The 14,687-nt window shown below is 46.6% G+C and overlaps 1 protein-coding gene across 4 annotated transcripts in view; it reads left to right on the forward strand.

Moving 5' to 3' along the window:
* The window catches only part of LOC144946475 (glutamate receptor ionotropic, delta-2-like), a 254,330-nt gene that overhangs the window by 213,258 nt on the left and 26,385 nt on the right, over positions 1 to 14,687 (forward strand). For 3 of the 4 annotated variants that reach the window (XM_078875379.1, XM_078875376.1, XM_078875378.1), the window contains exons 6-10: positions 1,375 to 1,548; positions 7,750 to 7,911; positions 8,853 to 8,975; positions 12,001 to 12,102; positions 13,802 to 14,002. In XM_078875379.1, the coding sequence (XP_078731505.1) occupies positions 1,375 to 1,548; positions 7,750 to 7,911; positions 8,853 to 8,975; positions 12,001 to 12,102; positions 13,802 to 14,002 (762 nt within the window). The remainder of the gene's footprint in view (positions 1 to 1,374; positions 1,549 to 7,749; positions 7,912 to 8,852; positions 8,976 to 12,000; positions 12,103 to 13,801; positions 14,003 to 14,687) is intronic. The other variant, XM_078875377.1, reaches the window with a different exon arrangement.

A 14,687-nucleotide genomic window follows, 5' to 3' on the forward strand; every position in this document is an offset into this window, starting at 1 on the left:
TTTAGGATAGTGTGTTTATAGTATCATTTTATGTAGATATCCACATTTATTTAATATTTTTCTTCCGCAGTTTTTATTGAAAATGCAATATTTGATATCTAAAAAAAAACCTGATGTAATAGACAAAAACTGATGCCAGATTTGGAATCAGCACCCCAAAATGACATTAAAACCGTTGGAATACCTTATGCCAGAAAAAGTGTGTTGACCAGTGATAATCCGCACTGCCATCCCCTTGGCCGCCCCGCGTCACCGCTGGCGGGCGACGGCCCCCCGGCCTCGCCGGTGCCCGCGGCACAACGACGACGACGCCGCCGCAATCCGCCGCGTCGTCGTCGGCCCGGACATCGTCCCGGTGACAATTACACGACTGTTGGCCGGGAGTTGCGATCATTTTTATCGAGGGGGGTCCATTTTGACGCGGCTCGCTCGGTCGGATGACCACGTGTTGCTGGCGCGTCGTCGATGTCCGCCACCACCACCACCACCGTCCTGTCGTTTACGAGCGAGCGCGCGCAAGTGCAGAGACGAAATAGAGGCAAAGGGAGGAGAAATGTTTAGTCGACTAAGATGTCTATTAAACGTCCACACTTTGCGGAGGGAAATGTAATTGTGCTCTGCGATCTTTCCGCTTTGCGTAATGTTGCTGTTTAATTGGAAAAGCCAAATCTTTAATTTGTGGTTATTGAACGAGTAGTACACATTGTGTTTTAATTATTTTCTGCTTGTGAAATGATATCCACCGTATCGATATCCTTTAATTTAATTCCTGGTCTGGGTGCATTAATTATGGCTATGTTACTATTTGTGACATCGACATAATCGGCCATGATCAATCCACTGCTGGATGCAGGCTTCCCTAAGTCATCTCATAGTTCTGCTTAGCATCTGTAGGCGAGTCGATTTCGTCGCTCCATCTCCTAGGTGGACGCACTATCGGGTGCCGTCCCTCGGCTACAACTCCGTCACTGTTCATGACCAATGGCCATCGTCCCTTCTAGCCATGATACGTCCCACCGAGGCGCACTTACTTTAATTAACAGTCAGTATGATTCATCTTACCTGCGTTATGTATGTGTGTACATTGAACTTCTTTCGCACCATACGTAACCAACCGTGCTAAATCTGAGGTGCAGGGGAAGGACGATAATCTAAACACAAAAAGCAGTTCTAAAGAAATGAGTTTTTCAATCTACACGATTTAAAGGTGCGCAGCTCCGGTGGCTTACTAATATCAGAAGGAAGAGCGTTCCAGACGGCCGCGGAAGCGCATCTGAAAGTGCGCGATGCGGCGACCTCCGTCTTTGTTCGATCGCCAGCCAAAAGCCGCTGCTGCCACAGGGATAACCGGAGTGCACGTGACGGTCCACACAGGAGGTGAGCCTGGTGGAGGTGCAGGAGCTGGCGCGCGTCTCCGTCGGCCGCCTCACCGTGCTGCGCCAGGTGTTCCCCGCACCGCGCGACCCGGCGCACAGGTGCGAGCGCGACGGGCACCACGTCTCGCCGGCGCTCTGCGACCCCCAGGACCCCGCCTACATGACCCCTGAGGTGAGCCACGTGTTACCCACCACACCAGGTAAGCCACGTGTTACCCCCCCCAGGTGAACCACGTGTTACCCACCCCCCCAGGTGGGCCACGAGTTACCCACCCTCCCCCCCAGGTGAGTCACGTGTTACCTCCCAGGTCAGCCACATGTCCCCCCAGGTAAAGCACGTGTCTGCCACCAACACAACAGAGACACATTCAAGTTAGTATGAACACTGGCTAAACCTGGGGTCGCCGGGTTCGTAGCGCAGTGCGCTAACCGCTGCACCGCCGCTCCCGCACACAGATAGAACAGGCACCATTAAATAACTGGTGTCAATGGATGGGTCAACTCCAATCATCTGGAGTGCACTCTGCTTGTCTAGAACTTGAATTGTCAAGTCGAACAGCACTTGCCCGAGAAAGTCTGTTGAGGCTATAGAGGGGATCTTTGTCAACACGTACACACCCACGCACGCACGCATGAAGGTGCAATCTTTCTTTGCGCTATGGAAGTGCAGAGATGGCTGATTTCCAAGCACATCAGCATGCACCCTCGTCTGCATCTCCTTGCAAACGCACAGCCCACGTTTGTGTTTTCGTTGCCGCATTGTTTCAGTCTCCCCGCATCTTCAAATACAATCCCATTTGCAAATGTTCTCGAAATCCATTATGTAAAGTGTGTTTCCCCCCCCCCCCCATTTCAATCCAACCGAAGGTTATTTTTCATTGAAACACTCTTTCAAGATATATATAAATAGGGTGATGCCAATTATTTCTATTATTTACTGTAAGGACTGCATCAAATCCCGTGCCACGCGAAGTAAAATTTATAGCACTTTGCCCATCTCTCAACATCCCACTTGAATTATTTGTGAATGTGCTTGTCTCTGTGTCTGCGTTGTCAAGTCATGTAGTCTGTGGTGTGTCTGTGGTGTGTCTGTGCTGTGTCTGTGGTGTGTCTGTGGTGTGTCTGTGTGGTTGGGGAACGGTAGTGTAGCGGTTAGCGCGCTGCGCTACGAACCTGGCGACCCGGGTTTGCTTCCCGCTCACGGCAAACACCAGTGACGATTATCTGAACCGGTCCTGGGCCTCCCCTAGGTTGACTCAACCTCAAATGAGTACCTGGTGCGGTGTGTAGTAAACATCACCACTAGGGAGACAAAGGCGGCCGGGCGTGGTGTTGGCTACCCACCCCCTCGTGTGGCGTGCCGGCCTTTATAGGTGCTCGCTAACAGCACTTGCTCCTACAGTCTGTTAAGGCTACACGGGGGATATTTTAAAATATATGTTTGTGGGGAGTGGGAGTCACGGCGGTTAGCTTGCTGCGCTACGAACCCAGCGACCCAAGTTCACTTCCCGCTCACGGCCAACACCACTGATGAATATCTTGAGCCCGTCCTGGGCCTCCCATAGATCGACTCAACCTCAAATGAGTACATGGTTCAATGTGTAAACATCAGCTCTGGGGAGACAAAGGTAGCCGGGCATGGGCCTGACCACCTACCTTCTTGCTTGCGGTACCGGCCTTCGTAGGTGGATCTTTGTGTATGGTTATGTGTAGCTCATCACACAGGTGACATAAGTAACCACCTGATTTGTTTTGCCAATAGGTTTTGCAAAAATGACATAAAAACAGAAACTATCTAAATGATAGAAAATTATTTAATCGTGGAGATCCAGTATAATTACGCATAAACCCCAGAACCTGCAATTAGATTTGTTGACGAAGGCGCTAAAGGTGAAATTTAGCTTCATCTGACGTCATTAAATTAGTAATGAAAGCAATCGTCTAAGTCTGCAAGTTCAATGAAAGCAGAGGAGCACTCTGGGCGACTTTGATAATTTCTGGACTGCAATTCTTCCACCAGCTGAGTCCTGTGCCAAGATTCGCCGTCGTGCGATCCCCAAATTGAGCGGCACAGCATTTCCTCGTTGATGTTTCGGGTTCTTTTTTTATTGACGCTCTCCCTCCCTTGCTTGATAGAAGTTGAAGATCGACCGCTTCGAGGTCTGCCAACACGACGCTTTTCATCCGCCGTTGTTCTTGATTCCTGAAGTCGGGAAATCAACGCCCGAATACGGTGCGGAGTTGGAGCCATTCGGGTCTTAAAAGTTTAAAATAATTGAACAATTGTTTCTGAAGTAAATTTCAACTATTCTCTCACGCTGCTAAGGTGTCTATCGGTTCATCATAAACTTTCATGCTTCTTTATTTCTGCAATAAAAAGAAAAACATTTTTTTAACACAAAATACCGCGATTTCAAATCAGGTTGTTACTTATGGACCACCCTGTATTTCTTTAATGCTGGCAACTAAATCACTCTGAATGTGGCCTGTCACATCAGGATTGAGGAGTTCAATAGTTGGTCTCAATTGCACCAGATCAACTCGAATGATCTGGAGAGCACTGTGGCCTGTCTATAACTCCAATTGAAAGACAAACGGAGTTCAAGTCATCTTCTTGGTTCTTTCGGTAAAGTCACGTAGAAGGGAAATAATAAAATAATAAAAATAAAACATAATAAAATACAATTCTCACGACGTTTCGGCCACAACGTAAGCAGCCGTCCTCAGGTGAAGAACAGGTCTGTCGGAAAGACAGCGTCTGAATGAGCTCATCATTATTTCCCTTCTACGTGACTTTACCGAAGGAACCAAGAAGATGAATCCCTGCAGTCACGAAAGCTTTAAATCGGAGTTCAAGTCAATTCGAGTCTATTTAGCCAGGTGAGAATTGCAAGAGCGTCTTTGGTAACAAAAAAAAGGAGTTTATTAAAAAAAAATCTTGCCATTTCTTTAATCTTTCAAGTTACTAAAGTAGCCACTTGAGTTTTGGACAATACTCTCCCAAAAACACTCATTCCAAGTAAGACTGTCCCAGAATTACCCGTGAGTAGAAGATGAAAACCCACATTGCTGACAAATTAAAAACAACGTTAAATCTTTATCGTTGTACGAGAAATACATCTTTTAATTAAATGTCATCTCACCAACTGACCATATTTTCAGATCCAACACGTGCGATGATGTATGTCCTCAATCCCGCAGCAATTATTACATTAGAAATTCATAAAAGTGAAATTTGGCCCAGGCAATCTGGACACCGGCCCGAAGAGGCATCCAAATTGAATTGACTAAAATACATGGAGACGTCCGCAGTGCCAGGGAGAGCGACGCGACAGTGGAACTTGAGTTTCCTTGGCTCCATGCAGACTTGGTGGAGTGCAAGTGTAATGACCGAAATTAACAAACACTCACCCCAAGCCAATGTGCAGCCTAACGGTTATTCAAAAGTATGCCGAAGGATCTCCGATTTGCGGAAAGAGAGGCTTTTTGCTGTGATTGGAGGAAAATGTTTTGAACGAGAATAGGCGGGAATTCTAGATTTGAAGCTTTCGTGACTGCAAGGATTCATACTTTTTGGTTGTTTCGGTAAAGTCACGTAGGTAAAAAATAAAATAAATGAAAACAACTAAATTAAATCACGACGTTTCGGGCGGTTGTGCTTTCGCTACGTTGTCCCCACCTGCAAAAGGACGTTTGTGTTGCGCCCGAAACGTCGTGATTTAATTCAGTTGTTTTCATTTATTTTATTTTATAGGTGGGAAGCAAAGTGGAACCCAGAGGCGACGGTTGGGATCCGTTAGAAGGGAAGGACAGGGATTGGCCAGGGGAAAAACATTAAGGGGGAGGGGGGGGTGTTCGAATGATATAAAAGAGCAGAGCACAAGGTTGAGGTGACGTTTGAGAGAAGGGACGAGCTTTAAGATCAAGCAGGAAGCCAGGGCCTAGTATTGTTACTGTGTGCTAATAAAAGCTGGTTCCTAGTAGTTCGTCGTTCGAGTCACTTCACAAGCAGTGAGTGGATGGCCAGGCTGCTTGGGTAGGCACGGGCTGCGAGGTGACTAGGCAATGGTGGGACAGCTTAAATATACGCTGCCAAGCATGGTGGTGTTCATTCAGACGCTGTCTTTCCGACAGACCTGTTCTTCACCTGAGGACGGCTGCTTGCGTTGTGGCCGAAACGTCGTGAGAATTATTTTATTTTATTATGTTTTATTTTTATTATTTTATTATTTCCCTTCTAGGTGACTTTACTGAAAGAACCAAGAAGATGAATCCCTGCAGTCACGAAAGCTTTAAATCGAAATTCAGCGGTAGCTTGTTGAATTTTAAGTGTGGACACCATGATTTCCTTTCTCTCATTGGGGTGTTGTTATGTATTTATTTATTTATACATACTCCAGTTTTCTCCCACACGCCACAAACTCGTTGATTGAATTTACCCCACATGCCGATGAAGGCCTCTCGTGAGAGAAAAAGAGTCCCACCGGCTAAAGGGCATTATTTAAACTACTTTTTAAACTAATTAACTAATCCATTATTTTTATTTTACCAGGTAAGGCCCACTGAGCTATGTAGCTCTTTTTCAGAAACGACCTGGCGACCACAAATAATAGCTCAACGAAGTGGCTCATCATCACGTGATGATTAATAGCAGTAGCCAAATACTCCAAAAGCATGATGTTGATTGTAAATGTGGCCAACCCTCGCCTGGGGGGTCAAAGTAAAGCTAAACTATTTTATTTGATTTTACCAGGTGAGGTCAGAAGTGATCTGGCCACAAATGGTAGCTCAACAAAGTGGCCTGTCATCGCGTGTGAATTTATAAGCAGCTAAACACTCTGAACGCGTGACGTTGATTCTAAATGTGGGGGGGGGGGGGGGAACCAGAGGACCCGGAGAAAAATCCACACGACCACGGGGAGAGAGAGACACGCAAACTACAAATATACAGCAGGCGTCAGGGTCGGGATCGAACCAACGATTTCCTCTGCATACCAGACGAGAAATAACATCTCACCACTTGGTAGTGAGATAATTAATATTACACAAAGCACATATATCCACATACAGCCACACGTAACACTTCTGCAATTAGATATATCAATTGTATGGAATGCATGCAACTACGAAGAACACGACACTATTTATATGGGTTGTTTATGTATGAGTTCTACTTAATTTGTGTGTGCATATATATCAGTCTGTCTAAATTTACGTGTGATTTCTGTGTGGTTGTAAGGTTTATATTTCTGTTAGCATGTGGTTATGTGTGTTCTATAGGGATATGTGTAGTATTCGTTATTGTACGTGATTCTTTGCACTCGCATGTTGTTCCACCTTGTATTATTTGTTTCTTTCGGTTAAGTCACGTCTAAAGATAAAATAATAAATTAAATTAAATAATAGAATACGACGTTTCGATTGCAACACAAGCAATCATCATCAGGTATAATGAAATAGCGACATAAAATCTAACCAGAAAACTATAGACAGACATATTATCAGACAGATATCACCAAGATACATAGCGAGAGCAACACAGGTAACAGAGAGGGGTGATCGTCTCTGTGTGGTGGCCTTAAATAGACAGAGGGGGGGGCGGAGGCAGAGAGAGGGAGGAGGGTTAGAGAAAAAATTAGCATATCAATGAGTGGTCAACAGACGTGGTGCTGCGAATGCGATGGCACGGCAAGCAAGCCTGAAAATCAGGAGAAGGACACACTAAAATTAAATGACCTAGTAAAATATCGAAATGTAATGTAATACAACACAGTGTGTCCTTCTCCTGATTTTCAGGCTTGCTTGCCGTGCCATCGCATTCGCAGCACCACGTCTGTTGACCACTCATTGATATGCTAATTTTTTCTCTAACCCTCCTCCCTCTCTCTGCCTCCGCCCCCCCTCTGTCTATTTAAGGCCACCACACAGAGACGATCACCCCTCTCTGTTACCTGTGTTGCTCTCGCTATGTATCTTGGTGATATCTGTCTGCTAATATGTCTGTCTATAGTTTTCTGGTTAGATTTTATGTCGCTATTTCATTATACCTGATGATGATTGCTTGTGTTGCAATCGAAACGTCGTATTCTATTATTTAATTTAATTTATTATTTTATCTTTAGACGTGACTTAACCGAAAGAAACAAATAATAATTCCTGCAGTCACGAAAGTTCTAAAATTAAGATTGAACCACCTTGTATTCACGGTAGTGTCTGTCCGTACGTGCATGTGTGTGCGTGCGCGCATGCTTACGTGCGTGCATGTGTGTGCGTGCGCGCATGCTTACGTACGTGCATGTGTGTGCGTGCGCGCATGCTTACGTACGTGCATGTGTGTGCGTGCGCGCATGCTTACGTGCGTGCGTGTGTGCAGGTGAGCAGCCTGTACATCTACGACAGCGTGGTGCTGCTGACCACCGCCTTCCACCAGAAGCTGGAGGACCGCAAGTGGCACAGCATGGCCAGCCTGAGCTGCCTCAAGCGCTGGACCAAGCCCTGGAACGGCGGACACTCCATGCTGGACGTCATCCGCCAGGTAGGGCCCTCGCGGTGGCGCGCTGACTTCGGTGTCGCGCCGACCGTGGCGGCAAGGTGATGGCAAGACAATGACAAAGATCCCCCATATAGCCTTGAACAGACTGTTGGGGCAAGTGCTGTTATAGCGAGTAGCACCTATGAAGGCCAGTATGCCACACGAGGGGACGGGTGGCCAGCACCACGGCCGGGTACTGATTTAAGGCTGAGTAGATCTTCGGGAGGCCCCAAACCCAGTTCAGATATTCACAACTGTTCGCGTCATGAGCGGGAATTGAACTCAGATCGCCGGGTTCGTAGCACAATGCGCTAGCCACTGCGCTACCATTCTCCGCAAGGTGATGGCACAAGCACAGACATGCCAACCCCACCCCTCTCCGTGCGCTGTGCCGGCCTTCATAGGTGCTCGCTAACAGCACTTGCTCCAACAGGATGTTAAGGGTATATGGGGGATCTGTGTCTTTCTCTGTGTATCTACGTGCATCTTTGGCTGTATCTGCATTTATCTGCGTGCGTCTTTGCGTGCGTGTGTCCCTTCATAGGTGCTCGCTAACAGCACTTGCCCCTGACATTCTGTTAAGGCTCCACGGGGGATCTTTGTCTTTCTCTGTGTATCTACGTGCATCATTGGCTCTATTTGCATTCACCTGCGTGTGTATCTGCGTGCGTCTGTGCGTGCATGAGTGTGCCTCTTCACAGGTGCTCGCTAACAACACTTGCCCCCGACAGTCTGTTAAGGCTCCACGGAGGATCTATGTCTTTATCTGTGTATCCTTGGCTGTATCTGCATTCACCCGCGTGTGCATTTGCTGCACGCGCATCTACCAGTCTCCGTGCGTGCGTGTGTCCCTGCATATGTGCTCGCTAACAACACTTGCCCCCTACAGTCTGTTAAGGCTACACGGGTGACCCTTTGTCTTTGTGTCCGCGGGGGTTTGGCAGGGGCGCGTGTGGGGGCTGACGGGAGAGCTCCAGTTTAATGAGCTCGGCGTGAACCCCCACGTGCAGTTCGAGGTCCTGGGCACCAGCTACGCCGACGGCGGCCAGGAGAAAACCGTGCGCCGGGTAATGAGCGCTCGCAATCGCCGCCATGAACACGCACACTCATGGTCGGGCTGGGGGGGGGGGGTCGACAGACGTAACGAAGCGAGTGCTAGGGGTACCGCGACAATTAACTCGGACATTGTTATTTAGTTGTTTTTTCCCATGCAGGTGCTTTCTGTAATGAGTGCAAGTTTGGGGGGGGGGTGCTACGAACTGCTGGGCAAGTTCGCCCCTCGCAAGCGGTAAAAACGATTTGCCACGCGGTGTGCCACCGCCAAATTCCACCCCCCCCCCCCACCCGAAGCTCTGGAGTCCTCTCCATATGTTAAGGCGTTACTGGCCAGTGAAGGAGTGTTTACATGTGGAAGAACAGAGCACCCGGAGGCAAACCCCACACGTGTGAGGGGGCAACGCTCTATCCCAGGGGTCGGTAACCAGAGCCCGGGGGGCACATTTCTCGTGGCGTTGTTGCAAATTCTCACAAGTGTTAAAAACAATTTTCTGATGCACCCTGTATTGAGGGGTTTTTTTTACTGAATAAAAAAAAAATGGCTCCAACTTTGTTATTTTTGTTTGGCCGACCCACCACCGGTCTATCCCAAGCAAGATCGCAGAGGTGGAGTCCGCATCTTGCCGCACTGCCGTCTTGTGACGAGCCAGGGTTATGACAGCTCAACGCCGACGGGAAGGGAGTTTGACGACATTTAACACCTCGCAGGCTTTCGCAATAATATCATCCATAACACAGGTTTTTTTTTTGTTAGATCGCGTAAAATATAAATGTGTCGTTAAACCCGCCACCACCCGACACAGGCAACTAGTAATGTTTGTCACGTAAACAGAACGTGGACAATTCGTCACTAGTACAGCACGCCGGTGTGTTTGAGAGCCAAGCCACAACATTTATAATCTGAGCACGACGTTTCGTCAGTAATTACAACCGGCATCATCAGGCGTCAGCCAGATTTGTGGAGAAATCCTCCCGTTTCGTTCCGTAGAGGGATAGATGTGATGACGTCACTTGTGAGCCCTTCAGCTGGGGGAGGGGGGGGATTAATGAATACATATTAATTACAATGGGTATCCAATTGCCGGTTGGGTTATTCATTTGTGTGGGTTTTCTCTGGGTCCTCCGGATTTCCTCTGCACTCATTAATTGGCCGAAGACTCATCTTCGTAGGGGTCCGTAGACCCTGGGCAATTGTTGGCGCCGGCTCATCGCCCGGCTGTCTTCCCACTTTTGTCCTTGCTTTCCCGTGCCTCCGAGTCGATCGATGCCGTGCGCGTTACGAGCTGAACGTTTGTTATTCTCATTTAAAGGAGTTCAGAATTCTGGCTGAGGCTGCCTCATGAGCGAAACGAATCATGCTGCATGCAATAATTTCCGCTGGCCCACTTTCATAAAAGTTTTGCTTTTGGATCGATCTAGTCGTAAGCGTAGGCAGGCACATTTCAGCCATATAACTCTTCTGTATGTATGTGGGACTTCTCTCGCCACCGTACGTGGCCATTTGCATTTGCCTCACCAAGTCACCATCGCACACGCACTTCCCCGCATTCGCTCGCTCACGCCACTGCGGCCGTCTGGAACGCTCTTCCTTTGAATATTAGGAAGCCACTGGAGCTATGCACTTTTAAATCTACATTGAAAGCTCATTTCTACGAAACTGATTTTTGTGTTTAGTTTGTTGTCCCCCCCCCCCCGCACCTCTGATTAGCACGGATGGCTAAGTATGGTGCGAAAGAAGTTCAACACACATACACTAGAGGGAGATCCAGTTCAGTTTTTTTTGGCCTACTCTAATCGGTGGTGCGGGAATTGGAGGAACATCCTTAAAACTTACATAATTCGCTGAATCACAATCATCTGCAAACAATCCAAATGCAAGACCCTTGAGGAACAGTCTCAACATTCCATGAGGCTTTCTTAGGTAAATCATTGGCATTGTTATTATTATTATTATGTTAATGAAATGTAGGGCAGTCAAACGTTTATTGCGCACCATCACACTAAAACGCCCTTGTTTCTCCCTCAACGTGAGTCATCACATCTAACATGCATTAAATAATTCAATTACATTGCGATTGTTATGAAATTAGATTTATTTTCAATTTAAAAACCACTTAATTTTTGATCATGTATAGCCTTGCACGTGTGTACACAATACATTTAGAGCACACGCAGTCCATCGCTAGATGAAGGCATCTGAATGCCACCGTCAGCCATGGGGGCTTTCGATCATACTTCACCACTTTGGTCATTGCGGGTTGCTGAAGCAGAAACGGGAGAGAGCCAGGAACCGGCTCATTTATCGCTCGTCACAGATGCTAGCCGTGACCGGAATTCTAACTCGGGGGTCACCGGGTGCACAGTTGAGGCCACGAACGACCGCGCCGCTTCCTCCTCCTACACACCGTGTCTGCGGTGTGGTTGAGATACGGCCGAATGTAGACGCCACGGGAATTCACATTGTATCGAAAGGCGGTCGATCATGTGATGTTATCCTCGGTTTGCACAAAAGGGTCAATTTCACTGCTGAATAAAAATGTTTTTTTTCCGTAATTGTAAAAAAAATGCCTTAATTATTTAGATGTAATGAGTCACTGTATCTACGATTTGATACGGATTTACAAGTTGAGGTCTACATTGTTTAGTTTGTTGTCTTTCCCCGGCACCTTTGGCTACGTACGGTGCGAAAGAAGTTCAACATACCCACATAGATAAGGTTCTTATTCCCGGCCTGTAGCACGTACAGAACGTATTATGGTGGTCGCGGCTCGGCCAACCAGTTTATGTGCACGACAGCTCTTTTCATAAATTGCTTTTATTGTCCCCGTTTTTCTTATTTTGAGAAGAAAAAATGTTTTGTTATAAAATGAAATAAAAACATCCACGTGCCTTACAACGAACGGCCACCCGATTACATTCTGCCAACGATAAGCCAAAGCTTTTGTGTGTTGTTTGACGGCGGGAACTACGGTGAAATCTCGATTTTTTTTTGCCCACTCTGCCGACGCCATAAATCACGCCGTCTGCTATGAACAGCTCGCGCTTTGGGACCCAAAGAACGGACTCAACGGAACCTTGAGAGACCGGCTCCTGGAGAACAACCTCAAGGGAGTCACCCTCAGAGTGGTTACAGTACTGGTGAGCAAATGTGGTAGACTAAACGTAAAACCATAAACTATTTTAAATTGTTACCAGGTAAGGCCCACCGAGCTATGTAGCTCATCTTCTTGGTTCTTTCGGTAAAGTCACGTAGAATGGAAATAATAAAATAAAAATGACTAATAAATAAACACATAATAAAATAATTCTCACGACGTTTCGGCCACAACGCAAGCAGCCGTCCTCAGGTGGAGAACAGGTCTGTCGAGAAGAACAGGTCTGTCGAGAAGACAGAGTCTTCTCGACAGACCTGTTCTCCACCTGTTCTCCATGAGAATAATTTTATTATGTTTTTATTTGTTATTTGTTATTATTTTATTATTGTATTATTTCCATTCTACGTGACTTTACCGAAAGAACCAAGAAGATGAATCCCTGCAGTCACGAAAGCTTTAAATCGAAATTTATGTAGCTCTTTTTCAGAAGTGACCTGGCCACAAATGATAGCTCAACAAAGCGGCTTATCACGTGGAAATATACCGGAGTCAGGGTCGGGATCGAACCCGCGGCCTCCTTCATACCAGGCGAGGGAGATTACATCTCAGAATCCAGATCTTTACTTATACTCGAGATGGAATTTGTTGAGCTATGAAGCTTTTTTTTTTGCAGACGTCCAGTAGGGGCTGTGTGTCAGCAAGTTACATCAACGAGAAATACAAGACAGGATGCAAGAGTAAGAGAGATAAGTTCATCAAGTTAATATAAAATAATAAAATAGATCTATAGATATAGCGAGTACAAATTGCACTCGTGGCAATAACACTTTGTCAATTACCGCAGCACTTCATCAATAATACGTAGCGGTGAAATCTCTCGAAATTGTCACCTATTATACATTATTTTATTTTATTATTTTACCGAAAGAACCAAAGATTAAGTCTACATTATAGACTGCCAGTACACTCACCCAGCTTAATAACCATTGCTACAGTCTACATAATAGACAGCCAGTATGCTCACCGAGGTTAATAACCAGGCTACAGTCTACATTATAGACTGCCAGTACACTCACCCAGCTTAATAACCATTGCTACAGTCTACATAATAGACAGCCAATATGTTCACTGAGGTTAATAACCAGGCTACAGTCTACATTATAGACTGCCAGTACACTCACCCAGCTTAATAACCATTGCTACAATCTACATTATAGACTGCCAGTACACTCACAAAACTTAATAACCAGGCTACAGTCTACATTATAGACTGCCAGTACAATCATCAAACTTAATAACCAGGCTACAGTCTACATTATAGACTGCCAGTACACTCCCTCAGATTAAGAACCAGGCTACAATCTACATTAGTTTTTTTATTAAATTTTTTTCATTTTTATAATTTTTTATTTTTATTCACTTTATTTTTATTTTTCTATCTACGTGACTTTACCGAAAGAACCAAAAAATGTGGCACCAAAAGTTTGTTTCTATGCTGCCATTAAAACACTTTAATAGTTGATTCTTCAAGTTCATAAGTTAATACGTTCATATATTATCTCATTATTAATACATATTCACAATGCGGCTAATACTGCACCCTGCACAGTATTTGTGCACGATTTGAACTATGGTTCTCTATACATCAGGGGTGGCCAACCCTGTAACAGACCAAGGGCCAAAAAGCACCGAGAGCCAAGAGAAAGATCATAATGCCGTTAGCCCCCCTGACATCCTGCCAGCAGGACCCGCCGTTCGTGATGATGTCGGACAACGTCCTGGGACAGCCCAAGCGCTTCGTGGGCTTTGCCGTCGACGTGCTGGAGGAGCTGTCGCGTCACCTGGGCTTCACCTACGACGTCTACCAGGCGCCCGACAACAGCTACGGCCGCCCGGGGACCGGCGGCTCCTGGAGTGGCCTGCTCGGGGAGATCCTGAACAAGGCACGGACACGCACACACGCACACACGCACGCACACGCACGCACGCACACGCACGCACGCACACGCACACGCACGCACACACAAAGATTCCACTGTATAAACGTCAACAGGCATTTCCCATAAATATGCTAAATTCCTCTTGATATGCAGATTATTTTGTCAAGGCGCATTTCCCCCCCCCTTCCAACCCAGCTTAAATAGACGCTCCAAGCGTGGTGGTGTTTCATTTAGACGCTGTCGCCTCGACAGACCTGGTCTTCACCTGAGGACGGCTGCTTGTGTTGTGGCCGAAACGTCGTGAGAATTATTTTATTATGTTTTATTTTTATTATTTTATTACTTCCCTTCTACGTGACTTTACCGAAAGAACCAAGAAGATGAATCCCTGCAGTCACGAAAGCTTTAAATCGAAATTCAACAAGCTGTCGGGGCAAGTGCTGAGTTGACCTATGAGAGAGTCAGGACCGGTTCAAATAATCGCCACTGTTATTGGTCGTGAGCGGGAATCGAACTCGGGTTGCCAGGTTGACAGTGGAGTGTGCCGACTGCTACACCACCACGCCATGTACGCACAAAGGCCCCCAATAGCCGCTAGCAGAATATTCACGCAAGTGATGGTAGTGAGTACTTATAATGGCGGGAATTGCATACACGGCGGTGGGTAGCTATCACCACCCCCGGCCCC

This window comes from Lampetra fluviatilis, chromosome 41, assembly GCF_964198595.1.
Source record: "Lampetra fluviatilis chromosome 41, kcLamFluv1.1, whole genome shotgun sequence".
Classification (NCBI taxonomy): Eukaryota; Metazoa; Chordata; class Hyperoartia; order Petromyzontiformes; family Petromyzontidae; genus Lampetra; species Lampetra fluviatilis.